The sequence below is a fragment of the Lissotriton vulgaris genome, chromosome 9, assembly GCF_964263255.1.
Source record: "Lissotriton vulgaris chromosome 9, aLisVul1.2, whole genome shotgun sequence".
Lineage (NCBI taxonomy): Eukaryota > Metazoa > Chordata > Amphibia > Caudata > Salamandridae > Lissotriton > Lissotriton vulgaris.
In genome coordinates this window covers 154,702,589-154,724,280 of record NC_141697.1, presented here as the reverse complement: position 1 = coordinate 154,724,280, position 21,692 = coordinate 154,702,589, and the positions used below count along the sequence as shown (strand labels likewise).

Sequence of the window (21,692 nt, the reverse complement as noted above, 5' to 3'; positions counted from 1 at the left end):
GAGGTTGACAGAGACGTGTAGTAGGCGCAGTAACATGACCATCTTTGACAATGAGATGCAGGCTATGATTGGAAGGGGTAGTGAGCACCAGAACGGAACACAAGTCTTAAGAGACCTAAATGACCGTCCGAGGTTCCCGTCTTGCAGGTCTTCTAAAGAGTGAAAGATATGGATCCGTAGGTACTTAAAGGTGGAGGCGGCCCAATTGAGATCCAGTGGTAGTTTCTCAAGGCGGGGGCAGTTGGTGACACCGGGAATATGTATGTCTTTCGTCTAGTAACCTAGAAGCCAGACACGTATTCAAACTGTGTTAGGAGGTCCAATGCTGTTGCAGTGCCTATCACTGAATCGCTTAGAATGTATTTAAATTAGGAGGTCGTCTGCATAAAGCAAGATGATATGGTCTCGACTCCCACCGACATACCCGATTCCCGTGCCACCCTGGTGGAACAGCACCGCCAAAGGCTCTATCACCAACACAAATATAAGAGGGGGACAGAGGATACCCCTGTCGTGTGCCAAGTGATATTTGATATTGTGTTGAGATAGACCACTTTGCCCTTCTTGACCCTGGTCGTAGGGCGGTCATAGAGCATTCTTGCCCATTTTACCCCGTCGTCATCCAGACCCACACGCGTCATTGTCTCGAATAATAAGTCCCACCTGATAGTATCAAAGGCCTTCTCCAGGTCTATTGATAGAAGGGCAGACCCAGTTAGGAGCCTCACATCAGGGTGATAGATTTCTGAGTACAATCTGCACAAATTGCACCCGCAACGATTCCGCATACATGGACTCCAACAGGGGAGCCACGTGCTGCGTAAAACTCTGCTGGCAGGCTGTCCGGGCCCGGGGGTTTCCCGGTGGCTATACTTTTGATTGTAATCTGAATTTCCTGGCCTAAAATGGGGGGGGCCCAATGTCTTGCCCTGTCCTGCGGGTCTAGCACGACCAGGGGCAGCCGTGTCAGGAAAGCTCTCTGTTCTACTGGCGGGACAAGCGGGGGTGCCTCATATATAGTGGCTAGTAATATACGCAGCAGAGGTTGTTAGTGCTCTCAGGGTCATGGTCGATTGTTTCGTATTAGCACGCAAGTGGGTGATTGGGGAACTCAGTGTCTGGTTTAATTAACCAAGCCAGTAGGAGTCCAGGTCTCCCTTCTTCTACATGCATTCTAGTTAAGCATCCCTTATACTCATAGCACCGCAATCGTTCAAGAGGCTGATTATAGTGTCTGGGTTTCCGTCAATTGTGTTTGCTGTTTTAGACCCCGACTCTGTGCATTATCTAACTCATGCAGTTTGTCCTCTGGTGTCTTTATTTCCTGGTGCAGTTCCCTTTGGGCCCCAATAGAATGTTCCAAGCAGAAACCTTTTGTCATCACTTTAAATGCGTCCCACTCCATCGGCACTGTCGAAGCTGTGCGTGCATTTATAGTAAAGTATGTGTCTATGGCAGAGCATAGTGAACCCTTAAGCAGGTGTTGTCCAGCATCTGCACCTTAAAGCGCCATAATGGAACCAACGGGAGTCTTCCCACAGTTTGGAAGGTCAGTATCAGGGAGCTTTGATCCGAAAAGGTGCGACATAGATATTCAGTACATGTGATGGATTGCTCTAGATTCGGGGAGCACAGAAACGTATCTATCCGTGGGTGTAATTGGTGTATCGAGGAGTAGAATAGTAATCTCTGTCTTGTGGATGCTGTGTCCCCCAGATGTCTAACAACCCCCAGTGAGTCGTCCATTCCCTAAAACCTGTCGCTGTGCGGTGGCCTGGGATCTCATCAGTGGTGGGTGCGATCTATTCAGTGGAACGTCTGCTACACAGTTAAAATCTCCCCCCAGGATTACCTCAGACCCCACCCCATCAGCTGTGTGTGCTAAAAGACCTTGTAGGAAGGGAACCTGCTCCTGATGTGGGTGCATATATACATCCCACAATAATCTCCTATCCACACAGCCTCCCTGACAAGATTATATATTTGCCATCTTTGTATACCACAGTGCGTGTGGGCTCGAAGGCCATCCCCAGCTCGGACCCAAATCAACACCCCTCTGGCATATGAGGAGTCTGATGTTGCGAAGGCTTGCCCTATCCATCGCCAACACAACTTTTCGGTTTTGCTATGTAGTAGTGCGATCCGTACACCCCTCCTCTGTAAGAACCTACCCGTGTATATTGTGGCGTTTTACAGGGGTCCCCATGTCCCTAATATTCCATGGCATAATTTTCTGTAGGCATTGTTCAAGTAAAAAAGAAACCCATCATCTGTCTCCCATCTTCCCCCCACCCGAGCACTGTATAACACCATACCTGCAACTGAAGAAAAACGAAGCTGAACTGTAAGCCAGCAAACAACATAAGTCCCAACTCCCCTTCCCCCGAGCAGTCTGGCAGCGGCCAGACGCCCAAACTGCAAATAGTACATTCAACTCAACAGAAGGCCTCAACCTCTTCTAGTTGTGGACTTCTGAATGGAGTTAGGCTATCAAGTATAGGCTGTGAGGGTTCCACCGGCATGCACCAGCCTGAACACCAATAGCTCTAGCCAGCCGGAAATACTGCAACCATAAAGCGGGACAGTCTGCACCAACACCATCTTACACTTAGCGAAGGTGACTGTTCAGAGATCTGAGGTCCTGGAGGTAACTTGTGGCAACAAGACGCTGTCTGGCTTGGATGTGTCGGATTCAGATTTCCCATACCGCTTCCCCATGAGTGAGCCAACCTCCGATGCCGATCCCTTAGAGCCCATGGTCTGGGCCACTGCCAGAAAGGCTGCAGCTCTTTTTTCTTCTGTATGTGAGAGGTTTGGTTTCTTAGATGGTCTGTTCCTGCGTATCCACCGTTTCCACTTCTCAGGTGGAACTTCACAGCCGTCCGCAGTAAAGTCTGCCTTTGAGGACACGCCCCCAGGTCTATAGATTTCAAGCCACTCCCACGCCGCACCGGGCTCTTCACAAAAGTGCGTTTTTCATGCCAGTGTAATGCGCAGTTTAGCAGGGAATATTAGGGAATACTGTATCCTCTCTTCCCTTAACGCCCTCTTCACCTCAGTAAATGAGGCTCTTAGTCGCTATACTTCAGGCGTGTAATCCGGAATTATAGATATCTTCCTGTTGTTGAGCACAAAGGGGCCCGCAGTCCTTGCCTTATGCAGAAGAGTGTCTCCATCCTTGAAATGCAGAAGCTTTGCCACCACTAGGTTCGGTGGCGTTCCTGGTGCATGTGGTCAGCATATCATCTCCTTCTGCTTCATCCGTTAGACCAACCACTCCATTATTTCTTCTATTACGGCCTTCGGTATCTTCTACCCGTCTCTCCAGGGTGATTACTCGGTCTGCGAGGTCCTTGACTATGTGGGCTAGCATTTGTTGTGAGGGCTAGAGCTCCGCTACCAAAGTTTCTACAGTTCCAACTCTCTCCGTTGCAATGTTATGCATAGAGCAACCCCAGGCCCACTGATACTGTACTAATCTCCAGGTGGAGGGTGGGCTTGGCATCTGCTATGGCCCCCAGGATCTTGGACAGTTGCTGTTGTACCGGTTCAATCTCACCGGAAGCTTCCATGTGGCGGTCTGGGTCTCCCCCCCCACCCCCCCACTCCATCACTGCCCGTGTCCCTCTTCCCCTTGGTTCCCCATCATCAACTTATTTCACTGAGGTGTAATATGAGGTGCCTCTTCAACAGCGAGGTAGTGAGGTTAAGCCGCTCGCTTTACATCGCCGATCGACGTCCAGCAATGCAGCAAGTAGTGCTTCAAATACAATGTGTCTGCAGTATCCCTGTATCACCTCTCCTTTTTGGGCACAGATTGTGGTCTGAGCACCCATTGTTTGGACCAGTCACTCTACTGTTCCGGTTCTGGTGAATATACAGGCCATGGGCAGGAGAGGGGGGGACATAGCGGCCTGGCCGACATGCGGCGCCACACCGCTCCGATTAGAGTTCCCCTTTGCTGCGGTCAAACAGGTCCTCGCAGACCTCAATCTGGCCACTGCTCAATGCCCCCACCAGTCGGGGCTCTTGCGGACAAGGTAAGCAATGGATAGTATGCCTGCTTGCAGGGCTGTCCACAGTATAGTGCAAGTCCCAATCTCGACGTCTAGCTGGCTCAGGAAACAGGAGGGGCAGATTGTCGTGTGGGGCGTTCTCAACTGTAAAAGCTCTCCAGGACATGCCTACCCCACCGGAAAGTGCATAAGTGCCATTTTACCACCAGCTAACTGTGGGGTCCATCCGGGGGGGCCTGTAACGTCCAGGCTCTCAGTGGATAGCAGGTGGGGGAACCACCCCGGTCGCAGGCACTATGTACCTGTTGCCTTGGGTTGCAGGAAAGGTCGCCTTCTGACGTAGACAAGCGAGTGCACCAAATCCGCCCAGCCTGCCCACGATTCGGGCCGCACTACAGTCGATTGCCATAGAGGCCTATCTTGGTAATGGCCCACTGCAGAGTCCAGACACCAGTTGAGCGGGGGGGGCCTTTACCAATGCCATACGGATCCTTCCCAGCGACCTTTCTTGTTTCCTTGTAACTTTCGTTCCATTTTCTAGAGGACACATGAATAGTCACTGCACCCAATGCGATTCTCATTAAACCTGTTAAGTCTGGGCGGTGCTTGCTGCTCTGTGTTTACATTGTCCTATTGCCTCTTGGTGCTGTAATACTGCAACAATGGTGACATGGAGACTACATTGTGAAGCTACCAGTTTCTTATGTTGTACCCTGTTTTGATTTGAAATTAAATGATTTTCAGTAAAAAGCTAAATTATATAAATTAACCTGGGCAAATTAGGTTTGCGGGAACGTGGCAGGGGCTGGATCCCCTTTCAGCTCTTTAGTGTTAGTGGCCTATTCCTTTACATCCCTCTTCACTTGGGCAAAGTCTAGCACCCTATCAATTTTTACAGTATATTTATGCTCATCACCTACGGAAAAACCCAATGGGCAGAGTGGCCTTGATTTGCTGTCTCCACAAGATTATGTATGTGCAGCATCATCCTCTCCCTAGCTACATTTCTTTATGGTATTTTAACCTGTTTTTGCCTCTCTTATTAGGATGGTCTTCTAACAAGGATTTTGAACTGAAGAGGATCTATCCTACATTGACTCCTCATATTTGCAATAATGCCTGGTACCATATGCCTCCACCCTGGTAGTTACAGCCAGAGCCTTTGCCCTAGACGTTAGGGGTTTTTATTTTTATAAGGGAAAATAAGACTGTGTTCTACATCTTTTATTGGCCCTTTCCGGTAAGCTCCCTCTTGTGTTGTTTGGTGCCTCTTGGCTTATAAACAGAAGACTTTCAGTTATTACCCAGAGCTTTTGATCTCTTGCTGACCTCCTTTTCAGATGGTTTCAGGATCCGCTTTGGTCAGCTGAATGCCTCCTTTAGCTAGAAGGGGTGGACATAAGTATGTCACATACTCTGCCCACAGTTCTTTGTCCTTTAAGGCCTTCCTTTTAGGCAGTAGCCTACAAATACACATAAGGCATCAGACGCCACGTTTACACCTTCAAGGCTTTTTGTTTCAGCCCTATTATCAATCAATCAATAAAACTTTATTTCGGTTTTGTGTTGCAAACCATAAAAGTAGATACAAATACAACGGAATAAAATTAATTGTTGAGAAGAGCCATCAACAAAATACAAAAGTACAGAGTTAGCAGCAATTTGTAGCAGAACAATCTTTGCTGAAGTGTGTTAAATACATATGCAAGAAAGTTTAAGCAAAAATCATTATAAGTCCAAACATTTTCTGTATTTTACAACTGATTTTAAAAACTCTAATACGAATAGGATACTGTCACTATGTAATAGTTGTAGATACACCATGCCAGGTCTGATTTGACAAAAATTGAGTTTCTTTAAAAGCGGCACCAAATAACGTTTGCGTGGAAATTCATATAATTTACATAAAAACATAAAATGCAGCATGTCCTGCAGAGACTTTCCGGCGCAGCCGCAGGAGGCTGCTTCTTTACTAAAAACAGAGTTTTGTGGCCTAACAAGCAGATGATAAAATTGATTCAGCCGGAATCTGGTAAGTAAAAATTTCTTGTATGAGGTCAGAGAACCCATTAAATAAGGCTCAATGTATGGAGTTGTTTTTAACATAACATATGTCCTGACACTCGGTTTCTGACCCTCTTTAGCTTCCCTCATCAATTTCCTTTCCATGAGGAAGGCCGTTTTTATGGCCTCCACATCCCTCTTAGTAATACATTCAGGGGGTTCGAATAACTTTCCCCGCCCTAGGCCTAGGAAGCTTGTCTTAAGATATTTCAGCCAGGGTACAGCAGATGAGTATTCCAAAGACAAACATTCTTTTAAAATCATATGCGTAAGGGGGATATCTGGATGTAACCACAATTTTAACCAACAGGACAGTGGGTGCAGGGAAAAGATGTCACTGACATACTGGACCCCTGGCTCTTCATGGACAGCTAGGTTCGATGTACCTTGTGGGAGATACAGTAAACGTTTCAGAAAAGTGCTCTCCACAATCTGTAATTGCTCTCCCCGAATATACCCCCAAATTTCGCTGCCAAATGTTGCTATAGCCACTGATTTGGCATTATATAGTTGCATCATAGCGCCAGTAGGCTTTCTTCCCAATTTGGATGCAAAGTTAATTATTGATGCATTCACCCTAGGAACGTCCCCTTTCTTTTTCAGAACATGTGGGCCCCAATTCAGCTTGTTATCAAAGAGGACTCCAAGGTACGAGAACGTGCTCGATATGGGAATTTTTGCATCTCCCACACTAAATTGGAAATTCCTTTTTGGTGGCTGGCCTACCTGCATAATAAATGATTTAGAATTATTTATTGTTAGGTCCCTGACAGTCATGAAGGACTTAAAAGCAGTTAAAAGAGCTTGGAGACCTCTTTCAGTCCTAGATATAAGGACCGCATCGTCTGCGTATTGTAGGACCGGGACACCCAGACGTCCCACTCTGGGGCAATCGGCCCCCACCTCCTGTAAGTCGCTATCTAGGTCATTAATATCAAAATTAAACACAAAGGGAGCCAGAATACATCCTTGTCGGACTCCCCTTTTAACCCCTTCGCTGCTCATATCGAGCTCAGCTCGTCATGCAGTACACTGGTCGTGTGCTTATGACGAGCTGAGCTCGTCATGAAATAATGTATTTCAAGGATCTCCAGCACAGGAGGGGAATTGCCTTAGCAGTCATGTGGTTAATGTTAAAATCCTTTGTCACGCTCAGATCTTGAGAAAATCTAACATTTGCTCTGGTGTATCTGTGTAGATCTTCTAAAAATCTACGATACCACCGTCAACCCCTCTTGCCTTCATGAACTGCCACAGCTTCTTCCTGTTCACACAGTCAAAAGCTGAGGACAAGTCCATGAAGGCAAGGTGGATAGTCCCCTTATATGCCACTGTGTACTTAGTTAATATCAAAAAGAGGTTAAGGCATTGGGTGGTAGTAGATCGTCCCCTACAAAACCCATACTGAGAGTCAGACATGATGTTGTCGTCTTCAACCCATAGAGTGAGCCTTTGCAGGAGAACCCTTCCCATTACTTTCACCATAGAGTCTATGAGTGAAATGGGTCTATAGCAGTGCGGGCTGCTTTTATCCCTTTTTTAAAAACAGGTACTATGGTAGAAGTCCCCCAAGACTGTGGGCATCCGTATTGAACCGCAGCATTTAAAACAGATTCCAAAATTGGATCCCAAAAAAGGGGATCAGACTTGAATAAGTCTGGGGGAATCCCATCGGGGCCAGGAGCTTTACCGGCTGTTAAGCTTAGAATTCCTTCCAATATTTCCCCCCTTCCAAGTATAATTTTGTTAACATTGAAATCGAGTACCAGCCTGTCATTCTCTTCATAGGGGCAAGCATACTTCTGCTCTAAATGAGCCTCCCAATCCTCCTTTGATATGTGACATTCAAGGCCACCTCCTGTCTCCTGACAAGAAATGTTTTTTTTTAATGTGCCCTAAAACTTTGAGCTATTCTTAAGAGTTTCAGGATCCAATAGCTCATTCCTTGCCTCATCCCTTAAGGCCTCCTTACGTTTGGCTAACGCTATTTTATAGTCCCTGCGACATACTATTACGTTAGCTTGCACTCTGGGGCTGGAAGCTAAAGCTGCCCTCAGACTTCTTGCTGTTTTTGAGCATTGCTGATCAAACCATTTAGGGCCCACATTTATCTGTTTCTTAACTGGTACAGACAACAACTCCGTAACTCTATCTGAAAAGTCTGGAAAGCCACTAACACCTTTGTGTATTGTTGCCCCCCCTGTGTACAGGTGACAATTTCATCTGCACATACAGCTTTGATATCATTATAAAACAGCTCAGGGGTTACTTGGGTCCATCTAAGTCTGCGCCTTCCATCAGTCTTACTCAGTTCTCCCTGTTTAGGGTTTGATCCTGTTTTTGTAACCCAGGGGCCTGTTAAATATAATGTTAAAGGGTTATGATCACTGAAGTCACTCTCATCAATTAAGAAGGAGTGTACAAATGTTTGCATAAGGGATGAAATCAGCACAAAATTAATGAATGTCCCCTTCCCATGGCCCTTAAAAGTGGGCACCCCAAATCTAGTGTAAGGGTCCATCAGAGCCATGGTCGATGTCAAATCTAAATCCTTAATCATGTCATTAAGCACCTCCCCTTCAGTCGAGTGCTCAAAGTGAAATCCGTCAATTCGAGGACAGCTCAGCTCAGAAATACATGTAAATAGGGGGTTACCACAAGGATGTATATTAAAATCACCCATAACCCTGAGAATATGTAGACTATGACTCATAGACTTATTGATAAAAGCATTCAGAGCAAGTATGTGACTGCGATCCGAATATGAAGAAAGTGAATTATAAAAATTTACCAGACCTACCATACAATTCCCTCCGTATAGTGTTATGGCAAGAATACCCGGATCAGAGATAGGAACCACAAGTACTTCGCATGCCAAAGCTACAGAGACATAAATATCCAGTCCCCCCTTTGATCTCCCCCTGTTAGAGACAATTGCTGGGACAAAATATGCCTTGTATCCTTCCAGAAGAAGATCACATTCAGCCGATCAGGTTTCTTGCAAGCAAATTATCTAAAATTGCTTAATATAAATAATCCAGCTAGGATTCTCTATCTTGGCAGCTAACCCTGCAATATTCCAGGAGATGAAATTATTAAATCTCCCCCTGTATGATCTGTCCTCTACAGCTCCTGTGTCACTCTTCCTCCCTCCTCCTGAATCACCAATTTCTTCTAGTCAATCACAGGCTTCCAGGCCAGACAGGATTTCATACCTGTTATGAACTGGAAGTCTGCGCCCGGTATTATTTAAACTGCTAGGTTTTATCTTAGGTAACAAAGAGGGAGTATATTGAGAGAGGTGTCTCGGCCTGGACCAATCTCCCCCCCGCCAATTTTCCTCCCGGTTAGATCTTACCGGGTCCCTCCACGGTAGTGGCCTGTAGAAAAACCCCAAGGGTAATACTTTAATTGCAGTGCCCTTCGTTGACTGTGGGCATAGGCCCCTAAATAATAAGCGACCTGCAATATGAGGGTTATCAAAATTGATAATAATACAGTCCCCGCTCCCTGTTTTATTAGATCTGCCAATCCATTTAACCCTATGTACCATTAATATATTATTAATAATATTCGCTCCATCAGGGGTATTCTGGTTAAGCCAATACACTGTTTTATTCAGCAGTTGTTCATAGCTTTCATTCTCTCCTGGTGGAAGGGCAGGGGCATGACCCAATATAGCTACATATGGGGTGGCTTCTGGCGGGAGGTCAATAACCACAGATCTTTGAGCCACACTAGGTCCCTCCTCTGGCCTCTGAGTTGATTCGGAAATAGGAGATTTCCTTCTGGTACATAAGGGTTGTATTGGGGGTGTCTTTTCTCTTGAGTCTCTACTGGGATTATTAACACCACATGCGACAATAGACCTTACACTGGTTCACCCACCCTATCATTGCTGCCACCAGTTCTATCCGTCGTGCTTGGGGGTTGAATATTAAGATTCTGTGGGTCCGCTGTACCTGTAACATTAAAAAAAATAGCCAGTGAAGACTCCAGAAGCAGTAGCCTGGATTCTACCCTACACAGTTTTGATACAATGGGTTCCAGCAAGGTTTTTACCATGACCTCTAATTTCCCCCAGAAGTCTCCCTCAGTATGCCCAGTGTTCAATGTTCCTCCATCTGTCTGGGCATTGTTGATTAAATCTCTCTGGGGCTCCTTTTCCACGTCGTGTATTTCTGCCGTTGTCACCCCTTTATTTCCTGTAGCTATATATCCCTGTTGTTTGGTTACCCGTTTTTTTTTGGAATAGTACTGTTTTTTTTGGACGGGTAGATACTAACTTTTGTTTCTGTGCTCTTCCCCGTAATTTATACTTGACCGGGCTAGGTGTCAGTTCCGGGGCCACAGAGAGAATGCTACCATTTAGAATGGATATATCATCCTCTATCGGAGGAACCCTTTTTTGGCCTGGGGAGGGGGTAATTTGATTCCGGGTATCTGTGACGGCTGGAATGGCAGATAACCTGCCGAAGGCGGGATCCAGGGATAACCTGCGCTTCGTCATAATTTCCTTATTAATAACTGACTCTGCCCTAGTCAGGTAAGCATTGAGAGTGCCAGCCACCTCCAGCTTTCCGTCTTGCCATTGTAGGATACTGTCAGTTCAAGAGGACCCAATACAAATTACCTATAACAACAAAAAAAGCCTAATACAGAGATGAATTAGACCTGGTGCGTTTAATAAATCGCAACAGCACCAGCTAGTCAGTACACCACCTCGATCCTAATATACCTTGTAAATAATTAGAATTATACCTTGATGATAAATAACTACCGTTGCAGTGTTAAAGATTTAAAAAAGATTTTTAAAAAAACAGTGTTACAACTACAATAAAACTCCTTACGAATAAAATATAAACTTTTAGTTAGCAAAATAAGCCATCAGTGGATTGTTCCCATGTTAGTCTAGATAGCCGTGAGTATCAAGTTCCGAAACTGTCTATGGGGTAGACCTTTCTAAAATTTACAAAGTTCAGTATACCTTGAAATTACTCACGAGAGAATGAAGACTTGTCCGAGATAGGAGTTTTTAGAGGGGTGGCCCGGTCCGGCCCCTTCTGGCCCCTGATGGCCACATACGGCCCGACCTTTGCCCGGGCTTAGCCCGGTGCACGCCCGCGCGGGCAGCTTAATTTTATGGCCCTCCAATTACAAGGGGGAGGGGCGAGACCTCCGCTCCGAGTCCCGCAGCGTCCTGGGGCTTGGAGTCCTCTGAGCCCCCTTGGTGCACGAATCAGCACGAATCAGCAGCCAACAGCGCAATGCATCTCCTGCGGAGCGGGAGACGCGAGAAGTAGAAATACCCCCGGTAACAAGGGGAAGGGGAAGGGGCGAGACCTCCGCGTCGAGCCCCGCCGCGTCCTGGGGCTTGGAGTCCTCTGAGCCCCCTCGGTGCAAGAATCAGCAGCCAAAAGCGCGATGCGTCTCCCGCGTGGTGTGTGAGAAGCGAGAAGTAGAAATACCCCCGGTAACAAGGGGAAGGGGTGAGACCTCCGCTCCGAGCCCCGCAGCGTCCTGGGGCTTGGAGTCCTCTGAACCCCCTCTGTGCAAGAATCAGCAGCCAACTGCGCGATGCATCTCCCGCAGAGCGGTAGACGCGAGAAGTAGAAATACCCTCGGTAACAAGGAGGAGTGGGGAGACCTCCACTACGAGCCCAGGAAAGTCCTGGGGCTTGGAGTCCTGCGAGCCCCTTAGGTGCAAGAATCAGCAGTCAACAGCGCGATGTGTCTCTTATTATTTATATATATTTTTTTAATATTTTTATTGTTGCAGGAAACGATAAAAAGCCAAACATAATACATAAATACAGTTTCCAATATCTTTAGAAAGCATAAATTTACATTAATTATGATTAAAGGGTTAGGATATTGGGAGACAAAAAAAGAAGGTAGAACAAGAACTAAAATATACAACCTCTGGACGGCCATAGTAATAAAGGATAGATAAGTAAGCGAGGGAAAAGAGAAGAGAAAAAAGGGAGCTAATTCACAGAAGCAAATGATAGTGATTTGATTATCGCCCACATACATCTTCAACAGTCCCCATTTTTTATACATCAAAAAATTGTTTCCAAATCTTTTCCTTTCTAGCAAGAGTTTTTGGTCCTCTATATTTAGCGAGTGTAAGTTCCATAGTTCTGATTTCTATAACCAATGCTAGCCACTCAGCAACAGTTGGAGTGTTCTTAGAGATCCAAGCTCTCGCTATAATTAATCTTGCACAAGCTAACAGGATTGTTATGAGATCTTGGTTGGGACAGTTAGTCTCATAGATATCAAGTAAGACCAACTGGGGGGATAAATCCGGTACCTTAATCTGACTATCTTGAAGGTATTTTGTGATTCCAATCCAGTAACTAGAGTACGCCGGGCAGGAGTAGAGTATGTGTTCTATATCTGCAGCATAGGTGTTACACTTCACACATTTCGTTTTATCAGATATTTGGTTCCCTTGTGCCCAGGCAGAAATTCTCTGTGGAGTGTAATATAGTTCGGTGGTAGTCCTATACGATTGCAATCTTAAATTGGAGGAGTGCACAACATCACTTATATGCGTTAAAGCTTTACTAATCTGCTCTGAGTTTATGTCCCGATTTAGCCGGCGAGACCACTTAGTAGCAATTTTAGTAGTATTTTCGCATTTATCTTTAGTTAAAAGTTGGTATCCCACCTTTATAAGTGATTTAGTTTTATCAGAATATATACACTCTATAATTTCGGACTGAGTAGCTGCTGTTATTTTCATTTTATTGATAAAAAAGTCTCTCAGCTGGCGATATCTATAATGCATATCGTTTGTTACGCCATTTAATATTTTCATGGTTTCAAAATCTAACATACCATTATTTCCAAATATATCGCCTAATGTATTGATACCACAATTAATCCAGCGATACCCAGTCCCGTCCAAAAAAGTACCCGGAAGGCCCGGATTGTCCCATAGCCTGAGTTCAGTATTGTAAAATGAAGTCTGACTGATGTGCATGATTTTCTTCCAAATGTTTATAGCATGTTTAGCAGTCTTAAATTCCACCCGCTTGTAATAATTTGGGTCATGTGTGCGGAGCAGAAATTGGTTAGAGTCAGTACCCAACAAGTATTGATAAAAGAATAGGCAAGACTCTTTCTTTAATAAGCTCCGAATTCGAAAAAAAAGGTTGCCAAAAAATATAAATTAAAGTCCGGAAAAGCCAGTCCCCCTTTTGAAATTGGTAATGTCAAAAATTTTATGGCCCTATGTGCCTTTTTGTATCCCCAAATAAAGCTGCTACAAACGGCGTCTAGTTTTTTTTTAAAAAGTTGGTTCGGTTGTAATGGTATGGCTCTAAACAGATAGAGTAGCTTGGGAAGTATTTTCATTTTGATCAAATTTAGTCGGCCTAATAAACTAAGAGGGATTTTGTGCCATTTTTTAAGAGTTGTGGTGGTTTCTTTTAGAAAAGTATAATAATTTGTTTCCAATATTTTCCCTACTTTAGCCATTAACTTAATACCTAAATAGGTAGCTTCTCTGCAAGTGTCATAGATATGGGTATCCGGAGTATAATTAGCTATAATTTGAGTTTTACTCACGTTCAATTTATAACCTGAGATTAAGCCATATTTTTGTGCTTCGTTAATAATTTCTGGCATAGCTTTATTAATATCACTCGTATAGATGGCTATGTCGTCAGCATAAGCCGTTAATTTCAAAGCAGTACCTCCATGAATCACTGGAATAATGTTGACTTGATCGTTTAGTGCATTTAGAAAAGGTTCTAAAGAAAGGGCAAAAAGTAAAGGGGAAAGGGGACAGCCTTGTCTTGTGCCTCTTGATATTTTAAAATTCGCTGATTCTTTATCTCCATAACTAATCAAAGCTAAAGGTTCATCATAAAGGGACATAACCCAATCCAGATAAGACCCAGAAAGCCCCAATTTCTTTAATACTTCCCACAGATAATCCCACCCCACTCGGTCAAAAGCCTTTTCTGCGTCTAACAAAATCATACCGAGCGGGGTGTGTGTACCTTCGGCAACATCAAAGGCAATTATTGAAGTATTAACGTGTGTGGTAGTATCCCTTCCCATGACAAAACCGTGCTGTTGTAGATTAACAATAGAAGGCATACAGGAGAAGATACAAGGGGAAGGGAAAAGCGCTCCTGCTAGCGGCGATTGTATTGAGCTTGATCCGGATTTAGAGCAATTGACTGTGCTCAAAACCCAAAAAAAAAAAAACGAATAATACGGACAAAAGGGAAGAAGAATTAGAAAACATTAGATCTAATTTAACAGTGGCGGAAATTTCAGATACAGATACAGATAAAGATAAAGTGCCCTCTGTTACCGTCTCATGCTCAGACGTGTCAGAAGCTGTTTTGGAGACTCAGGTAGCGAACAGAGTGACTATTCCTAGTGATGGAAGTTCGACCTTGCAAATAACAGAAGTGTTAGAAGATTCAGAGGGGACAAAAACTACGGCCCAATCCCAAGGTAATCAAAAAAACAGGGTGGAGGAATCTATCTCTGCTACCGCTAGTGCTAATATTGACCTAATCGAAATAAGGGAGAAGGGAAACGGCGAGGGCTCTGCGCAGGAAAGCACGGCTGTAGCTGATGAAGACTCGAACTTAGAGTACGAAGAGTTGACAGAAGACGAGGGAGTTGAAGAAGCACTTAAAAACTTAGCAAGTAAAAAAGCTACCGTCAAGAAAATTAAGATGAAAGTTAAAACCAAGCAAAAAAATGCTTTATTTAAGACAGCCAATAAGGAAGCCCTTGGAAATAAGAAAAGCCGTCTAATTGACGATAGCCCTCTGAGAAGATGGATTGAGGCGAAGGGAGGGGTCAAGAGCATGGCTCTAAGACTGTCAGGTGCCAGCCCAGACGAGGGTCACAATACTCAGGGGGCTTGCAAAAACAACTTTATAGACATTACTAGCGAGCATACCCAAGATGGTGCTTCTATTAACCAAGAGACTCCGCAATATTCAGCCTCAGCCATGACTGATACAGAGCCTGCATCTGGGGTACCCTCAACAGGTACAAGCCCCTCGTCTACTCCAATCGACAACACTGTTTCTATTCCCGCCGAACATAATGAGACGTTTGAGTCCGGTGACCAAGATCCTGATTATGTTGCCCCCGATCCTGTACAACTGAAAGAGAAGAATGAGTCTATAATGTCAAGATTGAATAAAACACAGATACCGATCTTAGAAACCTCTATTGAAAATATATGCAATAGTCTTGGAGAAAATGATATAGAGCTGAGATCAGATGATTCTATTAGTAAGACCCAAGTTACACCAACAGGTTCTGGACTGCTATCTGAAGCAAGTTTTCACCCAATGGTCCCACAGGAATTTCCTAACTCCACTAACTCCACTAATCCTTCCAATCTCCCTAATCTCCCTAATACCTCTAAGGCTACAGATCCAACAAAAACGTTCATGGAATCAATAATGCAGACTCTCCTAGAGCAAAGAGCGGAGATTCAACAACAATATCTGCAACTTAGAGAAGACAACACTAAGATGCAAGAAACAATGAGTATCATCTGCCAAGGCCTGGGAGGAGCGACAAAAGAGATCGAAGACATTAAACAACGTATTGTAGAAGTGGAAGGAGATGTTAATAAGACCTCAGCAACTGCAAAACAGAATACTTCAAGAGTCTCCAAGCTAGAAGCCAAAGTGGAGGATTTGGAAAATCGCGCTCGAAGGCAAAACCTCAGGCTATTTGGTATACCAGAAGGAATGGAGGGGTCTGATCCTAGGACATTTGTGGTGAAACTCTTTCAGAGATCCTTTTCTGATCTTGCGGATTGGGACTGGGACTCACAGCTGCAGAGAGTCCATAGACTGCCCTTGATACAAAAAAATACTAACAGTAAATTTCCTCGACCGTTCCTGATTTATTTTGGTAACTTTCTCCTGCGGCAAGCTGTATCATTGAAAGCAAGGCCGAATAATCCCGTGACTGTTGACAATCTAACGTTCTTTGTGAAGTCGGATCTTAGTAAGGGCACCATGGACAAACGCTGGGAGCTTAGGAAGCTGATAGATCCTTTCAAAAATTTGGGTTGCATGGCCTATCTCCAAGAACCGGCTCGCCTCAAGGTCATACGAAATGGCCATGTGTTTTTTTTTACAGATTTAGAAGATGCGGAACAAGCTCTGGAAAAATTTTCTAGGGAAAATGAAAGGGAAAAACAGAATGAAAATTAAATAGAATAACCAGTCCAATACAGGTTAAAACAGTTGTAGACAAAAAGTATGAGTAAACAAGGAGTAATTTAATTGTGGCATGAGCAGATTATCATGTTAGCTTTTTCACTCTGCTGCCTTTTCAGCGGCAGCACTAGATAGAGGGGTGCTCCCCCCTAAGGGACGGGTGGGTGCGAGGGCAAGGCTGGGGTCCTTGCAGGGGAGGGTCTGACCTTTCAGGTCAGGGGTGGGGGAAAAACGTGGGTAAAAAATGGTTTGCAGGATTCGATTGTTTTTTTAAGTCCAGTAAAGATAACTTAATCTATATGAAAAGGGCAAAGATAGTTGGGAGAAATGTGTACCGGATAACTATCATGATAGCAACATGTCTAAATTAAGAATACTAAGTTGGAATGTGGACGGCCTAAACAGTAAAAATAAAAGAAATCTAGTAAAGGAGGAGATTAAGATGTATAATCCGAATATAGTTTTGCTATCAGAGACACATGTCAAATATCAAGATCGCAAGCTGCTTTCACAATTGAATTATAATTTGGTGGTATGCTCTACCTTAGATGAGACTATAAGAGGGGTAGCTATTCTAATACAACGAGGTGCTAGATTTGTAACAACTAAAACTGCCTCAGTTGCTCGGGGGAGGTGGGCAATTGCGCAGATGCAATGTGATAATTTTAAAATAGTACTATGTGTAATATATGGACCAAATATCGATGACCCAAGAGTTTTTGAAGAATTGAGTCTAGAATTATTGGAATGGGAAGGAGAATTGGTAATAGCAGGGGATTTTAATTGCACTATCAATTATAAAATAGACTCCACCGGGCAAAGCAAACATAAAAGAATGTATAAAGTTAGAACAGCAATCTTGGAATTAGCTAGATTGAATAATCTCAGAGACATATGGAGATCAAAATATCCTCTTCAGGCAGGCTACACATACTACTCTGTACCGCATAGATCCTGTTCAAGAATCGATATGATTTGGGCTTCAGAACAAATCTTAGATAATTGTGTGATTGACATTTGCCCTAAAGTTACCTCCGACCACAATCCCCTATTACTTGAAGTTATGTTTAAAGATCAAACTAAAGAAACACGAAAATTTACCTTCCCGAGACATTTATTAACAGATATAAGATTCTCTACCCTACTTAAGCAACATATTCAGGAGTTTATCTCAATCAATATTAATACGGCCAATATAAACATGGTATGGGATTCATGTAAGTGCAGTATTAGAGGCTTCGCCCAGCAATATATATTTAGGCAAAATACTGAGAACCGCCACAATAAGAAACAAATAATAGACGAGATACGAAATATGGAAATATGCTTAGCAGAGGCAACAAGATATGCAAAGAATAATATTGAAGGTATTAGGCTAAAGTTGGCGAAACTACAAGCAGGCTTATTAAAAACATTGAGAGAAAGATACACTTCACAACTACAAAAGTATACATTTAAACAATATGAAGGTGGCGATCGCATTGGGAAACTACTGGCCTTTAAAACCGCGGATAGGAAAGCTAAAACAAAAATCAAAGAAATAGTAGGGAATGACTTAAATACATATGATAGAACGGATCAAATATTAAACCAGTTTGCTAAATTTTACCAACAGTTGTACACACCAGAGACATTACCTGCAAAATCAGCTATAACACAATATTTAGAAAAATACTTAACCGCATCTCAAATACTAAATACTGAAACAGTTCAACAACTCAATTCTGTAATAACACTAGACGAAATAAAACGGGCCATAGATAGTCTACCATCAGGGAAAGCGGTCGGAGAAGACTGTTTACCAGGTGAACTCTACAAACTCTGCGCTCAAGAACTATTACCCCTATTAGAGAAAGTGATAAATTCAATTAGCGTCTCCAAACAAGCACCTCCTTCATGGAAAATAGCGAAAATCATATTTTTTTTAAAAAAAGGGAAACCCGAAAAAGAATGTGGGTCTTATCGACCGATTTCCTTACTTAACACTGATGTTAAAATCTTTTCTAAGATACCTGCAAATCGGCTTGCTCCTAGTGTGTCTCTTATTATTAAAGCTGTGAATGTAACGCTTTAAACTTGCTTAAGGTTAGCCTCAAAGGATTCAAGTAAAATGTAGATTTCCTTCATTTGGGTTGGAATTCATAACTTTCTGTATCTTTTCTTCTCATTCAATGCAGCTTCCACCCAGTGTGTCCAATACAATCATTCTCTTGCTTAGTTTCCTGCCTCAAAGTGGCAATTTGTTGTGGCCTCTACCTGTCATGGCGCTGTACTTGGCTTTTCACTTCGTACCAAGAAAGAAGGGGGCCCTTATTGGAGTGGCCTTCGTAAGTGTATGTTCAGCTTTGGATGTTATGTTTTTGCTTACCATATTTTTGTCAATTATAATTACATACTCAATGGTTCCAGATAGAAAAGCACAGACATTTTATAATGCTGTTTATTTTTAAAATGTAAGTTAAAGAAATATTCATCTTACTCACTAAGATTTTTGTCTTGATTGCAGGTAGACTTTTTCATATCCTGGTGAAAAATTGTTCATTGCTCCAGTTTTTGCCTTTCTCCCCATAACCGTACCCTCTAAAACATAACGTTACAGAGGAATGTAGCTCGAATAGTGAAAAGATCCACTACAACAGTATGGATGGAAATTGTATGGTCTTACTAGTGAAACTTAATAGAAAATGCAACACTTGCACTGGTGTTGCTCGAAAAAGAACAAACACACCTTTCCCTACCTCCTCTGATGAGATAAACATGAACACCTTTTGGTTTTTAATCTGACAGGTTGAAACATTATTTGTAAGGAAAATCATTTTTAAAACGCTTAAATTAGGACTTAAGTGTCACATGAGCAATGAAAGATTTGAAAATCACATTCCTAATTATGGATGTAACATACCTGGGTCATAAATGACTTTCCATATTTATAAGAGTAGAATCCATCACAGTTAAGGCTTACCATGTAAGGGTCCACAGAGAGGTAGAGGGTGCGCGCTCTCACTTGCCCTGTAATGAGCTCATCTGCAATATTGATAGCCTTTAAAAGGAAGTTCTCTGCAACCGGTTCAGCATCTGCACCTAAAATTAATTTGAAATTGCATGTTCACACTCTTTTTGAATTATTATTTAATTGAATTATAAATTGATACCTGGAATCGTGCATTATGTTTAGTCTTTAAGTTTAAATGCATGAGCATCGGGATGGTTTAAAAGCCTCTACCCTCCCCACCTTCCCCAATGGTGGGGGTTGTTTAATAATCCCTGTCCTTGTCTTGCTAGTATATGGCTGCAAAAAAATATATATATACACTATATACACATATATTCCGGACGAAACGCGTCATGCTGCCATCCCCATTGATGGAATAAAAGCACTTTATTTCTTTTGAAATCCTTGGTCTTGTGGTCTGTACCTGGCTGTGTCCGTTTGGTTTCCTCGGCGCTTCAGGATTGTGGATTCTAATATATATATATAAATATATATATATATATATATATATATATATATATATAAAAATATATATATATATATATATATATATATATATATATATATATATATAGTCGTTTCCATAAAACAGCTCCAATTAACTCCAACTTCACACAAGGCAAGGAAACAGCAGCACAGCAAGCAAACCAGCTCTTTGTAAGTTTATTATTTTTGTTTAATTAACACCATCTGGAAAATAGGTCCAGTGGTTAAGGTAGACTACCTAGCTATGGCCCTGCCCAACCAATCCCCCTGATGGCTCTAAATCGGAGGACGGCCCCAAAACACATGCAATGGCTGGAGGCTTAACGCCTGGGACCTCCGAGGAGTAGAAATCGCTTCCGACATTAGGATATTCTCAGAACTATACTTCCACGAAAACGAGGGCTAAGATTCCTCTGCAGTGGTCCTATGGGAGGCTTTCAAACCCGTACTGAGAGATAGGGCACAAAACACAATAGCGTATAAAAGGAGAAAAGAGGTTCAGGAGGGTGAAGCCCTGGAAAATCGGTCGGAGAGAGAGACGTACGCCTGCACAAGGACCAGCACCTGCTACACCAGATATCATTCACACGCAGGGAGTATCTGGCGCTAGCCCGCTGAGAGGCAAACTCCCTTATCCTCAGTGGCGGCTCGCGGAAGGAGTGCTGCGGGCGGTGGGGGGTTTCGGGGGAGGGAGAGGCAGGGTGGGGGGTAGCGGACTCGGATGTACGACGGACAGAACCCAGAGTAAGCCTTACGTAGAGTTCTTTCCGTTGTTTGTCCGAGTCCACTACCCTTCCCACTGCCCCTCCCCCACTCCGCCCCACCACCCCGCAGCACTCCCTCAGCGAGCTGCCACTGCTTATCCTGGCCACACAGCATCTCCTCACGAGACTGGGGGTAGGGCCGGGGGACTGTTGGAAGTGGCTTGGCAGGAAGGAGAGAGAAACTAGGTGGGTGTCTGCCATACATAAGGGAGATACAATGCTCAGGGTATAGCAGACTCCTGTGTGAGCTATTATACAGATCTGTGTAGAGACAGAACCTTGGCAGAATATCCCCAAATTCAACATTATGTCAGCACAATTGATCTTCCCTCCCTGTCCCCAGAATACCGGGAGGCTCTTGAAAAACAGCTTACCCTGGAAAAAGTGGTACCAGCAGTAGGTAGACAAAAAAACGGAAAGACCCCAGTGCCCAATGGGATACCTGCGCAATTCTTTATGATGAACTCTAGCCTATTAAGTCTATAACTATTGCAAATTTACCTGAAAGCGCAAGCTTAGGGTATACTCCCACCAGATCTTCGGACAGCCACCATCGAAGTTATTCATAATGCGGGGAAACGGCATATGGCTCTTACCGACCAATATCACTTTTGAACATAGAAACTAAAATACTGGCCACTATCTTAGCAACAAGATTACTGCCTTTTATCACCTCCCTCATCCACGCAGATCAGTCACTATTCAACCAGGAAGATCAATGAGTTTTAAATTGCGTTGGTTCTTGAACCGGCTACATAGGGTTAAAAATAGAACAGACTCACATGCTCTCCTAGCTCTAGTCCCCGAAAAGGCTTTTGACGCTATACAGTGGCTGTTCATAAGATTGGCGCTAAAGAGGTTTGGATTTGGTCCAGTGTTTTTGACATGGATTGAACTACTATACACCGCAGTGTATAAAGATTTTATATATATATATATTATGTATATATATATATATCAAAGCTCCAAGGCTCCCACCAGTGGGAACCTTGGAGCTTTGAGATATATATATATATATATATATATATATATATATATATATATATATATATACACATAATATATATATATATAAAATCTTTGAATCAAAACAATTTGAATTTGCAATTGACTTTTGACATTCATGACAAGGAAGATGAGGGAGAGA

The 21,692-nt window shown here is 43.3% G+C and overlaps 1 protein-coding gene across 4 annotated transcripts in view; it reads right to left on the bottom strand.

Annotated features, from left to right (window-relative positions):
• PTGR2 (prostaglandin reductase 2) overlaps positions 1 to 21,692 on the bottom strand; it is a 465,729-nt gene that overhangs the window by 259,786 nt on the left and 184,251 nt on the right. For all 4 annotated transcript variants that reach the window (XM_086937253.1, XM_086937255.1, XM_086937256.1 and 1 more), the window contains exon 3: positions 19,266 to 19,384. In XM_086937253.1, coding sequence (XP_086793379.1) covers positions 19,266 to 19,384 — 119 coding nt within the window. The remainder of the gene's footprint in view (positions 1 to 19,265; positions 19,385 to 21,692) is intronic.